At 42.2% G+C, this 22,879-nt stretch overlaps 1 protein-coding gene across 1 annotated transcript in view; it reads left to right on the top strand.

Annotated features, from left to right (window-relative positions):
* Positions 1-20,261, top strand: part of LOC113980833 (splicing regulatory glutamine/lysine-rich protein 1-like) — a 71,220-nt gene extending 50,959 nt beyond the window's left edge. Inside the window, exons 8-12 of the mRNA XM_027708050.1 lie at positions 931-1,050; positions 3,692-4,261; positions 17,812-17,898; positions 18,610-18,745; positions 20,109-20,261. Coding sequence (XP_027563851.1) covers positions 931-1,050; positions 3,692-4,261; positions 17,812-17,898; positions 18,610-18,745; positions 20,109-20,261 — 1,066 coding nt within the window. The remainder of the gene's footprint in view (positions 1-930; positions 1,051-3,691; positions 4,262-17,811; positions 17,899-18,609; positions 18,746-20,108) is intronic.
* The last annotated feature ends 2,618 nt before the right edge of the window (positions 20,262-22,879 follow it).

The following is a 22,879-nucleotide window of genomic DNA, read 5'->3' as shown; positions in this document are numbered from 1 at the left end:
TCTTTGAGGTCCTTTTTGATTGCCCTAGGACTTCTCTCATCAACCTCATTGCTGCCAACCTGGACAACCAGCAGTGGGTAATAATCAGAGCGCTTAATTAGTCCAGGGAGTCTTCTGGTAATATCTCTCACCCAGGCCCCAGGGAGGCAGCAGACTTCCTTGTGGGGTGGGTCCAATTGGCATACTGGGCCCTCGGTTCCCCTCAGAAGGGAGTCGCCCACTACAATTACCCTTCTTTCTTTTTTAACACCCATAGTTGTGGGTGACTGACTTGTTCTGGGCAACCCTCCAGATAGACCTTCACCTCTGTTATCATTTGCCTGACCCTTGAGTTCCAGAGCCTCATACCTATTCTGTAAGGGCATTTTGGGAAGGTGAGGGAGGCCAGGAGGAGATTCTCCTACAACCCCAAGCAGGGACCTGTTTCCATTCCTCCCCATCTTTTAGGTCCCCTCCTTCTGCCTGATGGCAAGAGGGTCGGGGCTCCTCTGACTCTTGCCAAGCTTCCGTCTGCTGCATTTCTCTCAGGGATGGAAGGGTGTGACTCCACCAGTCTGTTTTTCTCACACTCCCTGACACTCCTCAGCCTCTCCACTTCCTCTTTAAGCTCTGCCACCAGGCTGAGCAGATCATCCACCTGGTCACACCACACACGGGTGTCATCTCTGTTGTCCTCTGATATTACTGTCAGGAGTACATGAGTGTTGCTTAAATGGTGCATTGTTTCAAAGGAGAGCATGTGCACCTGGTAGAGCTTAAAGTATACATTTTTACGAAAATGTTGGTAGGCAGTATATTACTGAGGTGTAACTCTATATAATTTTATGTAGTGAGGCAAGATTTAGTGGGGGGGTTATTTCCTTCTTGGTTGATCTAGTTTTTATGAAGTTTCAATAATAAAGTATTTTTCTTCTGGCATTATTCATATAGAAGTAGATCTGGCAACAGGTCACTCTCAAGACATAAGGACAGACGCAAATCCAGAAGTCCCCTGAAAAAACGGTCTAGATCTAGGGAAAGGTGGAAATCAAGAAGTCGGTCTTATTCTCGGTGAGTTTCATTCCTCAGAAATTAAACTGTTCTTAGCACATGGTACAAAGTTTTTGAAAAAATCTAACAAACCTTTTAGGTAATGGCAAAGAATGGAATCTCTAAATGCTTTAGCCTGTCCCTAGGCTTTGTTCGTGGAACAAAAGAATAGAAAGTAATTTTTTTGTGCTGAGTGTACTGGTTTTGGCTGAGATATAGTTAATTTTCTTCATAGTAGTTCATATGATGCCTACAGGGGTTAAACTACAACAATGAGGTACCTAAACTTTGATAGCAAAGTCTAGTCTACATTTATACCAACATCAAGCTGATTGAAATTAGGTAACTTTAATTGCCCGACTTGAACCAATGAATTAGTTATGTTCTGTGTAGCCTGTGCTACAAAAAAAGTGGATAATGCTTCTTCAGCTTTGTCAACAGTTATAGTTTGGATTCATGCTGAACTTGATCCTGCATTCTGAGAACATGTATAAAGTTTTTGTGCACGGGATTTTATTTTTGCCTTTGGCTATTTCATATTGGCCATACACTGCTGTAGGCACAGATGCATATGTCTGTTATGTGACATATTTACATTTCTGCATCTAATACACCTATATTTTACCTAGTCTATTAATTTTTAAGTCTGATTGTCTAATTATTTAACTGTGAAATTCCATAAAAATAATTCCTTTATCTCCTTGGATGATAATTTAATTTTCTGAGGGGTAAAATAGTGAATAATCACAAGACAAAAGTGCCTGTAAAAGTCACTTCATGAATAGAAGCCTTGGTACTTTTCTTTCTGTTTCATCTCTTTAATTCCCCTGACTCATTTAAAGGGAACTTCATACTTAGGTTGTGCAGTTGTGTCTTGTTTTCTGAGGAGAAAAGTTTTGTGGGAAAGAGAATTGCAGATCTGTGGACCTCAGTGGGAACAGTTAGGTGGTAGGCTACATAACTGGGCTTCTTTGATGGATCCTTTTGACTCCATTGCTGTTTTCTGGAACTTCTTGAGATATCTGCTCACTGGAAGGGGCAAATCCAATGAAATCTCTGTGATAAATAACTGGAAAATGCTTCTTGGGTCATTTTGAAACCCCTTGCTATTGCAGGGATTGTGTGCTGATTCATCTTCATGATCATACATTCCTTCTGTGAGACATCTAAAAAGGTATTTGCCAAAACCTGATGGGAACCAAAATCTTCAGGTCACAGACCATGAAACAAACCTACTAATTATTAGCCAGACACTTGTTCCAGTGAAGAAAGGTGGGGGCTGTGTGTATATATATCCTAGAGGCAGGTCTAGGAGTCATGTGTCTCCTTTGTTAGAAAGATGGTTGAGTCTCATGCTTCCAAATAATCCTTTATCAAAATGTAATCTTCCAGCCAAAGCTGTGATCTAAATGTGTGTTGTTTTGGGCACCATAATGTAAGAAAGATATAAACCTATTTGAAAGTGTCCAAAGGAAGGCTACAAAGATGATGAAGGGTCTAGAGGGAAAGCCATATGAGGAGTGGTTGAGGTCACTTGGTTTGTTCAGCCTGGAAAAAAGGAGACTGAGGGGAGACTTTGTCACAGTCTACAGCTTGCTCACAAAGTGGAGGGGCAGGCACCGATCTTTTTTCTCTGGTGACCAGTGACAGGACCTGAGGGAACAGCATGAAGTTGTGTCAGGGGATATTTAGGTTGGATATTAGGAAAAGGTTCTTCACCCAGAAGGTGGTTGGGCACTTGATCAGGCTCCCCAGGGAGTTCAAGAAGCATTTGGACAATGCTCTCAGGCACATGGTATGATTCTTAGGGTTGTCTTGTGCAGGGCCAGGAGTTGGACTTTGATGATCCTTGTGGGTCCCTTCCAACTCAAGATATTCTATGATTAATAAATTTTTATTTGACTTGACTACTAGAACATCTAGTGGAATTTTTCTCTCTGTTTTTATGAACATGTATCATTCTCCCTATCCCAAAGCAGCTGACTTGTTCTGTTACCTTGCTTCTGTTTTTATGGTCTTACTGATTTTTCAATAATTTTCAAATTCCTAGTGACATTACAGATAATTGAATTGTCTTGGTTGAGTTTTGACCTTACATCTACCTTTTGAGGGAATGTGGTGAAATTTTATCCCTGTTTTTTTGTTTCTGTGTATTAACTGATGTTGGATTTCCAAGCAGTTACAAGATGTTTATGTGAGAGAACATCATAGAATAAAGACTTCAGTCAACTGTCATTATTCACATGGGGGTGGTTAATCTGCAGTCTATTTTACATGGACACATATTTAGTAAAGAATGAATTTACAAATTGTAAAGTTTGTCTTACTCCTGACAAAATGTGGGAGATTTATGTATGAATGGTAACGTAGCTGTGAGGTGAAAAGACATATTCTTTCAAAGTGTAATAATATCACTTTGAAGATTACAGTTTGATTTGATTTTTGCCCCCTCTTCCCCAGTTTGATTTCCAAATTTTTCCTATCTGTATAGCCTCTCCCTCATGGTAAACAGGGGTGACAAATGAAAATTTGTAATAATTACTATTTTTCAACAGAAACACCTATTTTCTCTTGAAAAAGTAATGTATGTTGAAGAGTTAGTTGTAATTTTTATTGGAAAGTTCAAATATTAGTTAATGAATTCGTGTTTGACTTTTCACAGGGACAAGAAAAGAGACAAAGAAAAGGTCAAGGAAAAAGAGAAGGCCAAAGAAAAGGAGAGAGATCGAGACAAAGAGAAGGAGAGAAACTGGGACAGAGACAAAGAAAGGGAAAGAGAGCGAGATAAAGAAAGAAACAGGGATAAGGACAAGGAGAAGGACCGGGAGAGAGAGAAAGAGCGGCATAAAGATCGAGAGAGAGTCAGAGACAAGGATAGGGATAGAGACAGGGATAAGGATGCGGACAAAGATAAGGACAGGGACAAGGACAGGGAAAAGGACAAAGATAATGAGAAGGAAAAAGACAGAGAAGAGGTAGACCAGAACAAGGAAAAAGATGATGTTATGAAAGAGAGGGAGAAGGACAGAGATAAGATTAAGGACAAGGAGGGAGATAAGGACAGAGGGGAAAAAGAGAAGGACAGAGACAAAGAAAAGGAGAAAGATGAGAAGAAGGAGAAGAAGGAGCGAGAAAGAGAAAAAGAGAGAGATGATAAAAAGAAGAAAGAGAAGAGATCCAGAACACCCCCAAGAAGCTATAGCTCTTCAAGAAGATCTCGTAGCTCCAGCAGGTTTGTTTGGAATTTTTTAATGCTTTTTTGGACTTGTCAGTACAGTGATGCACCATGTAAAATGCACATCCTAATTTTTATGTATCAATATCACCATGTCACTTACTAAGTCAATTTGTATTCATTCTATTTTTTAGATTTCCCTATAAAATAAGATCTATTACTAAGAGCTCTATATGATGCGTGATAGAAAATAGTTTCTCGTTGGGCAACTGGTACTTGCCTTTCACATAACTGTATAGTGTAGTCCTTGAGGACAGTAAGTAGATGGTTCTTATGCCATTTCTCTCTGTTGGAGCTGTCCTAAAGTTATGATACAGGAAAATTAAACATCATCTTTGTCCTGATGAAAGTTTGAGTCACTGGTACCTAGTTTCTTGGTTACTTACATACTGTACAATGTTGGTCTGTAAAGCAATTTGTTGGGTTTATAAACAGTTGGGTGGTAGTATTTGCCACTTGACCACCTTAAGGATGGCGAGCAATGAATTTTCTTGGCTGGATGGCTGAACAGAAGGAAGCAAGCATGTCACTTGGCTGACTAACCATTCAGAAAATAAATGTATGTATCTCAGTTGGAAGATAAGTATACCTTGTTTAGCTGGTTAAATGTCCAGATACAAGTAAAAATTAACCTTTCTTAACCATGCTGATAGTAAACAGGAAAGTAGTCAAGGTTAATCTAGCTGTTGTTTTTGCCTCTGAGGGAGGGTAAACTGGGTGGAAGTCTGGGTAAATTCTATCCAGCAAAAGGAGACTCTGAGATTAATTATAAGCTCTGTAAGTAGACTAACTCGGGCAAATTCTAAAAGCATAGCAGCTAACTTAAGTTCAGAAGCTTTGGTGGAAAAAGTCCTTTCCAAATACCTCAGCAATTATGGAGTTCAATAATATCATGTGTCAAATTCAGATAGCAAATTTTATCTGTTACCTTGAGAGAACAAAATGCTGGATGAATTGGAAAAAGTTGTACGTATTATAATTGCTTCCCTGGAAAAAAGCAAAATTTTCATAACCCTCATAATTCAGGAGTTCGTGGTTCATATAGTGCAGAAAAGGCTGTAATGGTTTCTGAACATTCTGTTTGGGTTATATGAAATGTCCATGTTGTTCTGGAGGTTTATGGGCAAAATATTGTGGCTTCTTTAAGCATATACAGCTTCCTGTTATAATGCATTGTTAACATTATTTCATGGGTTGAGTATTTGCACAGAGTAGAGGTAGTTCTGTAAGCAATATGGGTCAGCTGGCCTAGTTGTGTCCCCTCTGTTGTGGTTTAGGAATGGTATTCCCCAATTTAGTGTTCCCACTGAAACACTCCAAACCACATGCCACTCACTCACTCCCCCCTCCCCCTTCCCCCTGCAGCAGGCTGGAAGAGGAGAACTGGAGGCACAAAAGGTAAAGATCACAGGTTGAGATAAGAAAAATTTACTGGAAACAGCAATGAAATAAGAAACGAACAGTAACAGCAACAATACTAATAACAATGTGCAAGAAAGAGGCAAATGATTCATGTGTGATTGCTCACTACACGAAGCCCGGTAATACATGAACCACCACCGCGCTACCCCAACAACGAGGTGGTATAGAATAACCGCCCCTCCTGGCTACTGCAAAAATTACCCCTGTCCTGGCCAGAACCAGGACATTACCCACCCATTATTCTATACCATCTACATCATGCCCAGATCCTACACCTTCCAACTGTATACAAACACATAAATATATATATATATATACAGACACAGGTATCATTTCCATAGTTAATGGCTGTCCCTCCAAGATGTCTATTGAGGTCATTTAGTCCATTACTGTGGGTTCTCTCTGTCCTAGATGTCTTCCAGGGAAGGAGGGCTGCTGTGCTGTCAACTGGTTGCAAGCTGCATCAGGACCTCACGACTGGTGTATCTGGAACAGTCCATATTCATTGCCCATGGTAGTTATGGCATACAGTGGCAGTGTCATTCAGCAACCAATATTATACAATTCAACATCACTGTTCTCACCCAAAAATCAAATCCACTTGAGGTACACATCGTGTTTCCCCATCCCTCTGCATTACCCACCAAGTGTCCCCAGGTCCTTGAGCAAAAACAATCCCACAGATGGGTTTGCCTTTGCTTGAGGCAGGACTGATCCAAACTGTCTTCCCTAACATATTCCTCATATGCACCACAGGGACTTTATCCTCTTCTATGGTATGTGGAGGTTTTGATTGGGCAGGGCCAGCTCAATTGGTAGAACCTCTAGTGTTAACTAACCAGGTGGCCTCTGCTAAATGTAAATCCCAATGTTTAAAAGTTCCATTGCCCATTGCTTTCAATGTGGTTTTTAACAGTGCATTGTACCATTCAATTTTCACAGAGGCTGGTGCATGATAGGGAATATGATACACCCACTCAATACCGTGCTCTCTGGCCCGGATGTCTATGAGGCTATTTTTGAAATGAGTTCTGTTGTCCAACTCAATTCTTTCTGAGGTGCCATGTCACCACAGGACATGCTTTTCAAGGCCACAGATGGTGTTCTGGGCAGTGATGTGAGGCCCAGGGTACATCTCCAGCCATCCAGTGGTTGTTCCCACCATTGTCAGCATGTAGTGCTTGCCTTGGTGGGTCTGCAGGAGTGTGATGTAATTGATCTGCCAGGCCTCTCCATATTTATATTATGACCATCACCACAGAGGCTTTACCCGCTTGGCCTGCTTGATCGCAGTACATGTTTCACAGTTCTGGATAACCTAGGAGATAGTGTCCATGGTTAAGTCCACCCCTCGATCACAAGCCCATCTGTATGTTGCATCTCTTCCCTGATAACCTGAGGCATCATGGGCCCACTGAGCCAGAAATAATTCACCCTTATGTTGCCAGTGCAGATCCACCTGAGACACTTTAATCTTGGCAGCCCAATGCACCTGTCCATTGTTGTGATGTTCTTCAGTAGCCCGACTCTTGGGTACGTGTGAATCTACATGATGTAATTTTACAGCCAACTTCTCTACCTTGTCAGTGATGCCTTGCCACAATTCAGCAGCCCAGGTGGGTTTACCTCTGCACTGCCAATTGGTCTTTTTCCATTGTTCTAGCCAACCCCACAGAGCATTTGCTACCATCCACGAGTCAGTGTAGAGGTAGAACGCTGGCCGTTTCATTCAGCAATATCTAAAGCCAGCTGGATGGCTTTCAGCTCTGCAACCTGACTTGATACATCTTGTCCCTCAATAGCTTCTGTGACTCGCTGCATAGGACTCCATTCATCACCTTCCATTTTCGATGTATCCCTATGATATGGCAGGAACCGTCAGTGGAGAGAATGAACTGATTTGGTCTTGTACTTCCTCTTTTGGACAGGGGCAACTTCTTCTGGCTTGGGTTGCCCTTCTAGCTTAACTACAACCTGAGTGGCCATGGTGTCTGTTATTTTGTTTCCTTTCCTTTCCTACCGAAGGTGCTGTACCATACCAAGCAGTGTTCGGTAGGCAATGGCCAGGGCCCAGCATGTCACAGTAAGATGCCCCTCTCTGGAGCTGCCACAGCATTTTTCCTTCACAGATCTTATCACTTTAATAGGGTCTTGAAGTTGTTCAGGGGTGAACTTTCAGACCATTAGAGGAGAAAAATTCTCCAAAAACTGGCCCATGTCCTCCCACATTCCATGCCAGTCAAGGTTATCCACCCCTGGGGCAGGCCTCTGGAAAACTTCCCTAGAAATCTTGGTCCTGTCTCCAAACACGAGGTAGACCATACTGAGGAAACCTGGCAGACTGTGCTGGTTTAAAGGTAAACAGGCAGGATAAATGAACCCAACTCAAAAGAGATTATAAGTCAGAGTTACAATTTAATAAAAATAATACAATAAATACAATTATACGGACAATTGGTTTTAACTCACAAAATCCAGATGTATAACCCAGCACCCTGGGGCATGAACAGAATGGTGTTCGTTGGCCCCTGTGCTGAGCCCCACGTGGTCCCCCTGAGTCCAAAGTAAAAGGAAAGGAAAACCTGTTGGTGAGAGTGCTGGTCACACTCTGGTCGAGAGTGGTGGTTGCAGTCTGGTCGAGGTTCTGGTCCTCCTGGATCTGACGAGTGGGGCCAGAAGTCCCAAGACCCCAAGATTATATACACTCAGGTTCAAGTGGGAATGCCCATTACCTCCCCCAGGGTGGGGAGTTCCACAGTGGGTGATTGTGAGTCGTGAGATATTTTTGGAATCCTTGGTGGCCCATTAGCAGACATGACCCCTCAGGCTGGGTGTGGAGGTGCTAATGACTCCCTGGAGGGGAGTTATCACACCTGAGTCATTGGTGTGAGGATAGGAACATCCTCCTATCTCACAGGCTTCTTAACACCCAGCTTATAGCCTGAGGGGTCAGGTGTGCTCTGGGCAGCTGCTGCAAATGGTCTATTGTTAACAGTTCCTGGGAAATGACATAGAGGATGTAGAATACACAGTTTGGGTTACACCCACACAGTGATGAACTGGTCCCAGCTGCTCTAACTAGGACACAGACACAGCAACAAGATAATGCTATCCCTAGCATTCCCTAGAGGGAATTCAACCTTTTCAAAAGCTTTTGTAGCAGACCTGAAGGAGAAAGGGGCCAAAAGCTGGGAAAAATCACCCCTCAGAAAGAATTGAGTCAGACAATGGAACTCATTTCAACAATAGCCTAGTCACCACCTGGGCTAAAGAGTAAGGTATTGAGTGGATATATCATATCCCCTATTATGAACCAGCCACTGTGAAGCTTGAATGGTGTAATGGACTGTTGATAACCACTTTGAAGGCATTGGGTGGGGGGACTTTCAAGCATTGGGATCAGCACATAGTGAAGGCCACCTGGTTAGTCAACACTAGAGGCTCTGTCAACTGAGCTGGCCCTGCCCAATCAGAGCCCCTTCAAACCATAGATGAAGTCCCTGTAGTGCACCTGAGAGGTATGTTAGGGAAAACAGTTTGGATTAGTCCAGCCTCAAGCAAAGGCAAACGCATCCGTGAGATTGTTTTTTCTCAAAGGACCAGGTTGCACTTGGTGGGTAATGCAGAAAGATGGGGAAACACAATGTATTCATCAAGGGGACCTAATTTTTCGGTAAAACTGTAACATTGTACCTATATGTGTACATATATATATGTATGTACAGAGTTGGAATGTGTGTATATCTGTATGTTTATAGTTTAAAGGTGTAAATCCAGGCACGACGTGAATGGTATAGAATAAGGAGTGGATAATGTTATGGTTACAAGCCAGGGAAGAGAGTTATAATGATGAATATTCATACCATTATGTCATCTGAAGGAGGCCGCCCCCCCTTCCAGCGTGGAGAGTAAAGAGGAGGGGCGGTTTTGCCACGGGTAAAAGATGTTTCTGGGGTGTCAGCTGCACCTGGAAGCCGTGCCTTCCTGAGCGGGACAGCAGAAAAGCCGTGCTGGGAACCGGAAGTGTGCCATCTTGCCTCAGTTGCCAAAGCGGTGTGGACTGTACCCAAAAAACCCATGGCAAAACTTTGTCTCCCAATGTTCCTCCTCCCGTTTCTCCCCCGGAGCACTAGTATGGAGTTGCGGTGCAGAAGCGGACAGCTCCAAGGTACAACTGAGCCAGTCAGAAACTTGTCTGCTTCGCTCACTGCTCACCCGGTGTGGGACGGCTTCACCCCTCCCCCACTCCGCTTTGCTCGCTGCTCGCCTGGTGCAGGACAGCTGTACCCCTCGCTGTTCCAAAGCCAGGGAACAAAGAGACTTCAAACTGGAACCACCACTGCAGTTAAGACCTGAAGGAGGTGGTTGGTGGGGAAAAAACCCTATGTCACTTTGTTTCGCCTTTGTCCCCAGGGGACCACGTGGGTGGTGGATTCCCCTCTTTCTGGGTAAACCATTTCCTCTATATCTTTGCACTTACTGCTATTTCCTTTTAGTAAAATGTGGTGGTTTAGAAAACAGGAATTTCAAAAAGCTAATTTTAAAAGGTTTGCTACAATTTGTTCTAATGTGAGAGAGAAGTTTTCAGACATACACAACTTAGTATAGGGGGAGGGAAATATATTACAATTTATTATTAACATATATACATATATATATATATATAACAATTTTAACTATCTCTTCTATGGTGAAACAAAATATATTCATAGATCGTCTCTCCTTTCCTTCAAAAAAGAGTCCAGAAAGAAAGGAGAAGAAGTCCTCTTTTCACTTTCAGGCCACAGCTCTTCCAAATTAATTTCTGTGGCTCTTGGAAGTGTCTCTTATTTTTAAGGCAGCAGTTTTGATTTGTCGCAGCTAGAATTCTTCTTTCTTCTGCAGCACGAAATGCAAGGGATTAAAGTCCTTATCCCCTGCTCTCGCTTCGCGGAGATTCTGGTCCCCGGGGAACGAGCTCTTGGGGATCTCCACCCCTCCTTCCCGGGGTCAAAGAGTTCTAAGGCTTTTAGTTTAGTTCAAGTTCTTACCCTAGAACTGAGTCCAACTGACTCTCTCTCTCTCTGTCTGCTCTGTTCTCAGATTCACTGGTCCCATTTGCTGCTGCTGCCGTCCCTTTCGCAGGGGCCTCTTTGCTCCAGCTGCTGCAGGGTCCAGCCAGCTTCTCAGCACCCCTCCCCCCCACGGTGGGGAAAGGCAGTGAGGCCGGCTGGAAAAACTCCTGGGGAGTTTAACTCCTGCAGTCCTGGCTGGGCCAGGACAACGGGGGCCCAGGGGCTCCCCCAAACCCGGGGGGGGAGACTCCCCTCGGCACTTACATGACTGTATGTTGCAACCACCTCTCCAAAGGGCCATGGCTCATCAACCTGGCCCGCTCCAACCCAGGGGGTCTTCCTGATCTTTTGGGGTCCCCCTCGGTCACTAACTTCAGGGGGCTTCAGTCAGTAGCTGTGCTGCTCCCGCCCCCTGGCCCCATGCCACACGTGGCGCTTTCAAGGTATGGCTGCTTCTCCTTCTAGCTATGCAGTTAAAAATTAACCTCTTCTCTTCCGCTTCTGTGAGCATGTAATTTTCACGGCGCATGAGCTTTCAATTGGTCCAGTATTAAAAACAATACGCCCTGGGGGAAAGGCCTTTTTTCAAACCACCAGTGTTATATTTTCACTTTTAACCTCCACGCATCTTTTTTTTGTCCCTCTATAAAAGGGAAGTCATCTTATTGGAGTTCCTGCCTTCCAATATTTGTCTTTAAACAAACACATGCTAGAACTGTGTGTTTCCTGGGTGACCTGGAACCAGTTTGTTGAGTATCCATCCTAGGAGACATTAAAAACCTGACTGGACATAGCCCTGATTAACCGCTGTACCATGAATCCTCTTTTGGGAGGGTGGGGATCTGGACTAGGTGGTCTCTGGAGGGCTCTTTCAACCTCAATAATTCTGTTACTCTGAAAATTATTTTTCAATAGGTTGGGGTATCAAGTCCCAGTTAGTTTGTATTTAGGGGTGTATGTTTACTTTGGTGATTGACTGCCTAGTTTAATTTCTTTGCAAACCATTCAGGAGAAGATTATTGAACAACCTGGCATCTCAGCTGTTTGGATTTACACTGCAGCATTGAGTTGGAACCATTTTTGAAAATGCAGATCCTTTTTCTGAAGAGTGTAAAATATTGAAAAAAAGTCTTCTAGTCTTTATTTTGGAGAAGGGGTGGAGGTGGAATGGAATATGCGATGCCTTCTAAGAACTAGGTGGCAACTCACCTTGCTTTACTGAAAAACAACATGCAAATGCTAGTAATCAGATGGTAATTTTTGATTCCTAGATGAAGGAAGAGAATCACAGAACCACAGAATATGCTGAGTTGGAAGGGAACCACAAGGATCATCAAGTCCAACTCCTAGCCCTGCACAGGACCATCCCCAAGAGTCCCACCATGTGCCCGAGAATATTGTTCAAACTCTTCTTGAACTCTGGCAGGCTTGGTGCTGTGACCACTTCTCTGGGGAGTCTGTTCCAGTGCCCAGCCACCCTCTGGGTGAAGAACCTTTTCTTAATAGCCAACCTAAACCTCCCTTGACACAACTTCAGGCCATTCCCTCAGATTCTGTCACTGGTCACCTCAGAGAAGAGATCAGTGTTTGCTCCTCCTCTTCCTCTAACGAGGGAGTTGTAGACTGCAATGAGGTCTCCCCTCAGTCTCCTCTTCTCTGGGCCGAACAGACCAAGTGACCTCAGCCGCTCCTCATATGGCTTCCCCTCAAGGCCCTTCACCATCTTCATTGCCTTAATATCTTTCTTATATTACAGTGACCAAAATTGCACACAATATTCAAGGCGAGGCTGCACCAGTGAAGAAGTAGAGCAGGACAATCACCTCCCTCGACCGGCTAGCGATGCTTTGCCTGATGCACCCCAGGACATGGTTGGCCCTCCTGGCTGCTAGGGCACACTTCTGACTCATATTCAACTTGCCATTGACCAGAATCCCCAAGTGCCTTTTTGCAGCACTGCTGAGACACAGATCAGTGGAAGAGGCTCCTTGTCCAAGAGACATCTACAGGCTAGCAAAGGAGATAGGTAGATACTTTGTCCAAAGAAAAGCCTTCTTGATGGCTGAAGTGATATCTTCCTTCATAACCCAATAATGGCCCAACCTGAGGGTGGTAATATCAAGTCCAATCAGCCTTACCCATTAAACATTGTTCGTCTGGGATTTTTTCTTAATTTTTCTTTTTTTACCTAAAGAAGGCAGAGAGATCCCATATATTCCACTGGCAATTTCTGCTGGCATTATCAACTCTCAGATTCCATTGGGGTCAAAACCAAAATTTGTTCCTTAATTAGGATCAAACAATATGAAGAAGCTGAAAGCTAGCTACCTCTCTCTGGTCATAGAATCATGGAATGGTTTGGGTTGGAAGGGACCTTGAACATCATCTAGTTCAAAATCCCCTGCCATGGGCAGGAACACCTTCCACTAGACCAGGTTGCTCAGGGCCCCATCCAACTCCACCTTGAACACTTCCAGGGATGGGGCAGCTACAACTTCTCTGGGCAACCTGTTCCAGTGCCTCATCACCCTCACAGTAAAGAATTTCTTCCTAATATCTAATTTAAACCTACCCTCTTTCAGTTTAAAGCCATTCCCTCTTGTCTTATCCTTACATGCTCTTGTAAATAGTAGGCCCTCTTTATGTACTGGAAGGCTGCTATAAGGTCTCCCCAGAGTCTTCTCTTCTCCAGGCTGATCAGGCCCAACTCTCTCAGCCTGTCTTCAGCCCTCTGATTATCTTCTTAGCCCACCTCTGGACTCGCTCCAACAGGTCCATGTTCTTCTTATGTTGGGGGCCCCAGAGCTGAATGCTGTACTCCAGGTGGGGTCTCACTGTTAAGGAAACCTTCCTGTCTGACCATTCAGGAGGTACTCTGTCAGTCACACTCCCACCACCAGAGACTTTAACTGCTAGGACTGAAGCCCCTTTGCAGCAGGTGGTTACAGTGAGCCAATGGGTGTCCCACTTGACTCCCTACATAGAATCACAGAATTGTTAGGGTTGGAAGGGACCTCTGGAGATTTATCTAGTCCAACCCCATGCCAAGGCAGGGTCACCTAGAGCAAGTTACACAGGAATGTGTCCAGGTGGAGGTTTAATTTCTCCAGAGAGGGAGAATCCATGACCTCCCTGGGCAACCTGTTCCAGTGCTCTGCCACCCTCAATGTAAAGAAGTTCTTCCTCATGTTGAGGTAGAACTTCTTATGTTTTAGTTTATGGCCATTGCTCCTCGTCCTGTCGCTGGGCACCACTGATAAGAGTCTGGCACCATCCTCGTGACACCCGCTTTTGAGATATCTATATGCATTAATGAGATCCTCTCTCAGTCTTCTCTTCTCTAGACTAAACAGGCCCAGCTCCTGCAGGCTCTCCTTGTAAGAGAGATGCTGTAGTCCCCTAATCATCTTTGTGGCCCTCTGCTGGACCCTCTCCAGTAGCTCCTTGTCTTTCTTGTACTGAGGAGCCCAGAACTGGACACAGTACTCCAGATGTGGCTTCACCAAGGCCGAGTAGAGGGGGCAGGATCACCTCCCTCGACCTGCTGGCCACACTCTTCCCCATGCACCCCAGGATACCATTGGCCCTCCTGGCCTCAAGGGCACACTGCTGGCTCATAGTTACCTTGTCATCCACTGACTCCCAGGTCTTTCTCAGCAGAACTGCTCTCTGGTAGGTCAGCCCCCAACCTGTACTGGTACTCGGGGTTATACCTCCCCAGGTGCAGGACCCTACACTTGCCCTTGTTGAACTCATTAGGTTTCTCTATGCCCAACTCTCAAAGTTCCACTGAATGGCAGTACAGCCTTCAGGTGTATCAGTCACTCCCCCCAGTTTTGTGTCATCAGCAAACTTGCTGAGGGTGCATTCTACCTCTTTATCCAGGTCATTGATAAACAAGTTTGTTGTGTTTTTATACACTCCACTCACACCCACTCAGACCAGGTTTCCTTACCAGTTCAACCCCAGGTTTCCTGTAGCACTGTCTCAGACATCTGGTTCCTTAAAGCAATTTATTCATGGCACAGTAACACAGAAACAGTTTGAGCTGGTGCCTCCAAAGAGGGACCCCAAACAACTGAATCTCTTGGGCTTTTATACCCTTCCAGTCTATCTGTGCGATAGTCTGAGGTCTTCCCACTGAGTCCTTGACTCCTGCTGTGTCTCTGAGTGTCCGGTCACCTGGCTGGTGCTACAGGTCCCCTTGCCCTTTGTTATGCAAAGTGTCAGAGCCATTTCATGGCCTCTTCCTGGGGCTCCCGCTATTTCCCACCACCTAGAGCTCAACCTGCAGCTTGTAAAGCAGCTGCACACTGAGCTACCTGCACTAAATGTATTCCTCAACATTCATGAGAGCTGAGTAGAGAGGGAGTTAGTCCACACTACCACCATTCTTCCAAGTACTACTAGTTGGAGACAGGTGTTGAGAAATATCTCTGCCTCAAAGCTTCTGTCTGCCTCAGAATTAAAAAGTTCTAGCAGTGCTAGACCTGATGTTGGTCTAAGACAAATCTTGGAGCAATTCCTAGTGAATTTTATTTAAAGCAACAGGAAGTTGGCTCCAGTCATGAGCCTGTGGAATTTTTCCTTTGAGACAAGAATGTTAGTTCTGTGTATGATTTAGAGTCACAGGATCAGTATCAAAGTTTTCAAACTACTTTTCCTTAAATTCTTTTCCTTAAATTCTGCTGTATTAGTATTCCTTAAGAATGTTAATAAAAACAGGCACACAAAAATCTTTTTGTAGACAAATGTCACATAGAGGTAGGAATGTTATCAGACACAGCTGTAGTTCTTCAACTTGAAATATGAAAAGCAGAAACTGAAAATTAGATTTCATGAATAAACAGTTTCTAGTTGGAACCCAATTACTAGGGCGTTTACTTGATTGCTCACAGATGTGTATGCAAGAAAACAAAATAAAGGGGATGTGCTCAATGTAGACCAAGTGGGAACACTATCAGAATAGTCCCCAATTTAAAAAAATTTCCAATGTCCCCATTTGAAAAAAGCTAATGATAAATGTGACGATGTTCCAAATGAGGTGCATGTTAACCAGTTAACCAGCTGATCAATGATTGTGGGGTTTTTTTCCATGATTTTGAGACCACTTTATATTTTTGTTTACCAAAGATTGAACCAAACTTAAAAGCTTGCTGAACAAAATAGTTACGAACTTTTGTCCCATGCAGCTTCAGGAGATCAGTCTAGATGATACTGTCAGAGTATGAATCCAAATAGTGATACTAGGTATATCTTAATATATCCTTCTGTAATTTATCTAATAACTGTTGTTTTCTTGGCCTCTCTAAATATTAAAGAAAATCAGTGTGAATTGCAAAGCTTGTATGCATAAGTGTATCTTTTGTGGTGTATCTTAAAATGCCTTGTCAATTAGTTTTTAACTTCCCTGTTTTCTTTGATGGTTCTTCCCGTCTGCTTTTCCTGCTCTATGAAGAGGTGATAGGAGTCATCTTTGACAGATAGGTTCTATGTTTATGTTGAATTAAGCTTTTACTTGCTCAATTTTTACTTTATTTTAACATGTGCTTCAGTATGTTTGCAACCATTATTTAATGTTCCATTCTATTCAAGATCAGACTCCGTAATGGCAAGTTCAGCAAATTTCATACATCTGTTTAAAACAACTGTTTTGTAAAATACTAAGAACTCTTCAGTGCGTTATAGAGTGATGCAAAGGTTTGCTGAGCATGAACTGCTAGAAAAACAATAGATATTAACTTTTTCATTTTGATTTTGACAACAGCTTGAGATTCATTTTGCACTGCTTGCTACTAAACCAATACAAATGTTAGCTTATGTATTCAGGAATTAAATTTCAGTCATGCTGAACAGAAATTCCAGTGATCTTAAGCTTGCAATGGTTATTTTTGAAGTTTGTATTGCTCAAGTTTATGCCTTTGTCTTAATATGGCTTTTCATTCAATTGGATTATTTTCCTGACTGAAGAAAATCTTAATACAGGATTAGTGAATTCAGTGTGTTTCCATTGTTATCACATATAAGTACAAGCATGTGAGGATGTCTCAGTTTAATGAGACTGAAGTGTTTTGCTAAGGAGGATGAGTTATGAGGAAGACCAAGCTCCTCCCTCTGAGCATTTGTAAATCCGAAATTAAGAGGCTCCAACTGAGGAAGTGTGGAGAAAGAAAAGATAACAGCCCTTTATTAAAGGATATATGAGTATTAGCAGAACAACAAAAGAACACAAAAACAACTAAACAATAATCCTGTACCCAAAAGTCCCCTTCTAAAAAGGAAACAGTTCAGTACTTTCTGTCTTTTGGTGCAATTCTAACCACAATCGGGAGGGGGCACTGTTGGCTCTCTGGAGGAGCAGAGCCTGCAGTTGCTCGGTGTTGGTCAGCAGGGGACGCTGTTGGGCTCTGGCGGTCACCACATGGGGGCCCTGGTGCACGGGTGAAGCCAAAAATGGATATCTCCCCCCACACACATCAAGAAGGGAAGGGGGAAAAGGGGAAAAAGGGGTTCTTCCCACGAACTCACACTGTCGGCAGCTGACTCCGGCCAGGACTCCCCCAAAGGTTCCTTCGCAGAAGGGTCAAGCCTCTCCGATGAAATCTGAGCAAGTCCAGGCTGGGGGCAGAACAGGGCACAGGATAACAGAGGCGAACTGGGGCCAGAAGCAGTCAGATGACCTGGCTGAAAACCAAGTGAACCCAGAGCCTTTCCACACACACATACCCTGCCTGAGTCAGGACAAAAGTGCTATGCCTGCTGTTTCCGAGGAGAGAAAAAAAACCAACTCCCCCCAGTCTTCGGAGGGCCATCAGCTTGGAATGTGGATCTGCTGGCTAGTTCTTTTGTGTGGGTCAATCATCCAAGGCAAACTGAAACATGAATTTTTTTTGCTTTTTTACTATTACTTACTATTACTTACTTACAGTTCATATATTATTGGTCATATATAATGTTAAATTCAGGGATATTTACTTAGTTGTGTCAGATAATTTTAAGAGCTTTCTGGTTTCATGCAGTTCCTGAGTTTATTATTTTTCTTTGATGATCTTGAATTTCTTGGTCCTCCAGAGAAAGGCGTAAAAGGAAGAGTAGAAGTCTCTCCAAGTCTCCTAAAACAACAAAAAAAAAGTCTTCACAAACTCCTTCTCCAACAAGGTCAGTTTGATATAAACATTAAAATTAATGGGCAGTAAAGGAGGAAAAAGTTATAGTATTTCTGTTAAATTGAAATGTGATATAGAGATCAGTGTTATGTAAGGAGCTAACTCAATTTCTGTTTCTTCTTGGGGTTTTTTTTTGTTGTTTTTTTGTTATGGAAGAATCTCTAGTAATAACTTTCTCAGGAAAAGATCTATTTTTCAATAAGCAGAACACTCAAAGGTGGATGCAGATACATATATTGAAAACAATTTAGGAAGTATTTTCATTGATATACTGCCTTTTCATTAGTCATCTCAGATAATTTCAATTGATCAGTATGATTCAGTTCTAATTTAAAACAGACCAAAAAGCCCTTTATGGATTTGATCTTTCGTATGCTTTCAACTGGAGAGTTTTAAATCTGCTAGCGATGCTAATTTGCTTCAAATCAATAAAAACCCTTCATTGGATACAGATTAATTTGGTTTCCTCTTTTCAAATACCATGTATGCTGAACACATGCATTCTTTAGCTGCCTTCCTTTGTCTTTATGAAGAGGTTTTTATGTTTGAAAGTGACTAAACCTTTCTGAAAGAAAGCAAACCAGGATACCAACTTTCGTATTTATTGTGCAATTTACTGTACAGTACAGTTAGAGTATGCATTGGTAGTACATTTGTTGCTGTTGGATCAAATTCTGATTTGAGTAACAATTTTCTTAAACAGAAACAAGAAAGAAAAAAAAAGAGAAAAAGATAAAAATAATGAAAGAAGAGAAAGGGAATACTCCGCCTCCAAGAAAAAAATTAGTAAAGAAAAAGAGGGAAAGGAGAAATCTGACAAAAGCACCACTACTTTGAAGGTAAGCTGTGTGACCAAGTGATGAGTGCTGTAAATGGAATAATTACTGGAATTTCCTCCCTTCTTTATCTTTCTTTTCCTCACCCTTCTTTTCCCCCTGTTTTGCTTATCAAAGTATTGCCACTTGGTAGAGCTTGTGTGAATAGGTTACTGAAACACTTTGTTTTGGTTTCTCTTTTCTGTTCTGTGCCATATGTTACGAGTTTGCGGGCTGCCTATCTGTATGAGCAGGCATAAAGGAGATTGTACAACTAAGCGTCAGGGTTCAGGGTTAGTTTGCCTGTGTCCTGGTTTAACCCTGGCCAACAACTAAGTGCCATACAGCTGCTTGCTTGCTCACTCCTCCCTGATGGGATGAGGGAGAAAATCAGAAGACAACTTGTGGGTTGAGATAAAGGCAGTTTATTAGGTAAAGCAAATTCTGCACACGCAAACAAAGCAAACCAAGGAATTCATTCACCATTTTCCATCAGCAGGTAGGTGTTCAGCCATCCCCAGGACAGCAGGGCTCCATCATGCATAGTGGTTACTTGGGAAGACAAACACCACTGCTAAGAATGTCCCCCTTTCCTCCTCCTTCCCCCAGCTTTTAATTCCTATGAATAAAATCAACTCTATCCCAGGCAAAACCAGCACAGATTGTCAATCTGAAAAGATTTTTAATAAACTTTCACTCTGCAGTTCAGCCTCTCCCTGGTTGCTTTGGTCCTGGACTGCATATCTGACTCTGCAGGAGTAAAGTTGAAGATTTGAGGAAAGAGTAGTATGGGATTTTTGCCTTGCAAAATAGAAAATGGTGTGATTAAGAAAAAAAACATCTTCAAATGTTTAATCTTAGAATTTGAAAAGCAGCATGCTTCTAAAGAGTAGTTTGTGGTACTCAGAATTGTTCAACTGTTATAAAACAGCTGATTTAGGTGACTGTCCACATGCTTAAGTAACTCAAGAACTCTCTTAAAATTTATCAGTTACCTGACAAAAAATATAAAAGAAAAATTATAATTCTGTTTTATTTAAAAAATATGTTGAAGTCCTAATTTCTGGAGCTGTTTCTCATAGGTGCCATGATGCTGCTTGTTCTGTATTACCTGAATATTGATCATACAGATGAATTTATCGTAATGATTTCTTGAATGACAGGTTATTATGAGTGCCTAACTTCAGCCAATTAAAAAGAAAAGCTTTTTTAAATTAAAAATGATTTGATTTAAAAATTTTTAAAAAAAGCTGACACCTCTATTCTGAACATGGCTGAAACAAGGTGTGTAAAGATTGAGACAATCAAAATACCAGTAGTTGGTTGGAAGTCATATCCTGTAATGCTAAGAGTGATTTTTTTTTAAAAATAACTTTATCTTTTGTAGGACAAAGATCACACTGAAGAGGATCTGAATTCAGAAACTGACAAGGAAGTAGGCAATAGAGATACAGAAAGGACTGATGAAATCAAACTACAACAGAATGGGAACTGTCAACCAAATGATGAAAACCTCTCAGTTAAAATGGAAGAGTTTTAAAGCAAAGAACTCTGACTCAACTAAGGGATGAAATCTGAAGCTTTTTATTTTCCAGAACGAAGAAGAAAATGTCAAAGTAATCAACCTGAACGTGGTGATAGTACTAGCAGCTCTCCCAATTGTAGTGATAGCTTTGTCGACTTCTTGCTATAAAGCAAGAGAGCACCAACCAGTAGTTATACCATGAAAAGGCAGATGCCATCAGAACTATTCATGTCTGAAAACCCATGGTCTCCAAGATGGCTGTACTTATTTGTAAAATGATTTATGTTAAGTTTTGCCATAAGCTGTTACAAATAAGTGGAAACTGAAAAAATGTAAACCTGTACTATCAAAAAAAAAAAAAGCTGAATATATGCATTGAAGATTGTTTAAAATACTGCTTGTTGATGAATTTTGTATTGGTTTACTTTTCTGGTTAAAAAAATCCACAAAAACTTCAATGTGTACTGTTTGATGTGCTTGGAAATGGTGCATAAATATACACACTTCCTTTAGTTGTTGTCCTGGGTTACACAAAAATTCTGGTATTCACCTTTTTCCACCTTTTCTCTTTTTCCCAAATGTGCCTACTAATTTGGACTATGATGGGAACTTGAGATAAGGCTGGTACTATTATCCTAGGAGAAGAATGTATCCACAAGTGTGAAAGACTGGAATGCTGATGACTCAGACATTTCAGGTGCAAGGTGATGATGTGCAAAGTAACCACCCAGGTGCTGAGGGCCTGCACACCTGCCACTTCAGGCTACGAGCTGGGTGTTGTTTCTTTGTCCTTACACAAATGACTCAGTTGTGATAACTCCCCTCCGGGGAAGCATCAAGACAATTCACACATAGCCTGAAGATATTAATTTCTGCTGGTAGACCATAATGGATCCACCTGTGCTGACATAACAGGCAACTGTAACATCTTAGAAGGTGTCAAAGACTCCTGAAATCCAGTATTACATCATCCAGTGTAGAACTCCCTGCCCCAGGGGAGGTACTGGGGGCATTCCCACCTAGCCTAAGCCAAATAAAAGACCACACTCAGACTTCACTCAACATGGTGTTTTCTTCCCTCACCACCTGGGACTTTCCTTACCACCCTGGGGCTTCCACCACCTCCTCAACAGATCTGGACTGTGACCACCACTTCAACAGGACTACAACCACCACTTTGACCAATGAACTTTGAAATTGCAACAACCGAGTCTCATCACTGGATCCAATGGGTGTCTTGTGGGTCCTTCCAGTCTCCTGGGGGGTCCGCAGCCCTGCTCTGACTGCCTGTACAAGCACCACAGCCTCACTCCAGTGCTGACTCTCCAACTGTTCCTGCCAGGTTTTCTGGGTGTGGGGGAGGTGAACCACATGGAAGGGTGGCCATCTTGTCTCTGTCCTGTGGCCACATGTGGTTTTTTTCTGGGTGGGGGAGGCTGTCCACCATCTTGATTTGGTCTGGTGGGTAGGGCTTGGGAAGTTTCTCCTGATCGGTTGGTTTAACCCAGTTCTATCAGTATTGTTATTAGCATTCTTTTGGTAAAGAGTTATTTTTTTCACTTACATCTCAGCATACTTGGTCTCTCTTTCTGTGTTGGAGAAACCAGGGGTATTGAATCGGAGGGAGGAGATGTCTGTCTGAGGTCTCCGCCTCTCCAACTTGTCTCAAACCAAGACAGTTGTAAATGAAAATTATTTTTAAACAAACACACTTTTATGGTTCTTATGTTAAATGCCCACTGACTAGTTTGTTTTCCATTTGCTTACTGCTTGAGATTCTTGGGGTTAATTTTAAAAAAAACTTACTGTTATCCTTAAAATGAACGTTTCTTTTAAAGTACTTGAACAATACATGATACTTTTGTGTTCCAAAAAGGAACATTTCCATGTTATAGATATTAACTTAGCTTATTGGGTTATTTTGGGGTTGTTTTGCTTTTTTGTTTATTTTTGTCCATCCAGAAGTGACCACATCTGTATGATATTAGAACTTAGAGCTTTGTTTTGAGCTGTACTGCAGCGTGTCTGTTCAGCTGAAAATACTACAGGTGCCATTATGAAAATATTTTTTTTTATTTGTTTAAAAAATATGGGAGCGGGAGCAGAAGCTTTAGTGCCTTCTTGAAATAATGTGTTATTCTCTAGAAGTGTTTGTGCTATTACTCATTTTCATTTAAATCTTACATTATCTCTGTTGGTATTTGCCATCACAATACTGTAGACAAGAACGCAAGTTATTTGTCAGAACTTGTAAAAAATACTAAAACTCAATTTTTATGTTTTTTTTTTTTAGAAGAGATTTATAGGTGAAAGCAAAGATGCATTTGGGGAACCACTACTGTACAAAAGCAGTAGCTGAATACAAAGCATTTTCTGATCACCTGCATCAAAGACAACCCTTTAGACATTTAATTTACACTTGGATGGCCTTAATTGTTACCTCTCCATCATCATCTCTGATACCTGATTGGTGATATAAAAGGAATCGTATGCAAAGCTGAGGGGATAAATAATTGAGAAAAAAAGTTCTAATTTACAGAGGAGTTATATTCTGTTTCCATTCTTTAAAGACAAAGCATGTAAGAAGAGAATGACAAAGCAGATATTTTTGTCAAGCTAAAACATGGCTTGTG

Source organism: Neopelma chrysocephalum, unplaced genomic scaffold, assembly GCF_003984885.1.
Source record: "Neopelma chrysocephalum unplaced genomic scaffold, ASM398488v2 Primary Assembly neopelma1_95377, whole genome shotgun sequence".
In the NCBI taxonomy this organism is placed as follows: domain Eukaryota; kingdom Metazoa; phylum Chordata; class Aves; order Passeriformes; family Pipridae; genus Neopelma; species Neopelma chrysocephalum.
Note: the sequence above shows the minus strand (reverse complement) of the source record. Positions and strands in the feature narration are given on the sequence as shown.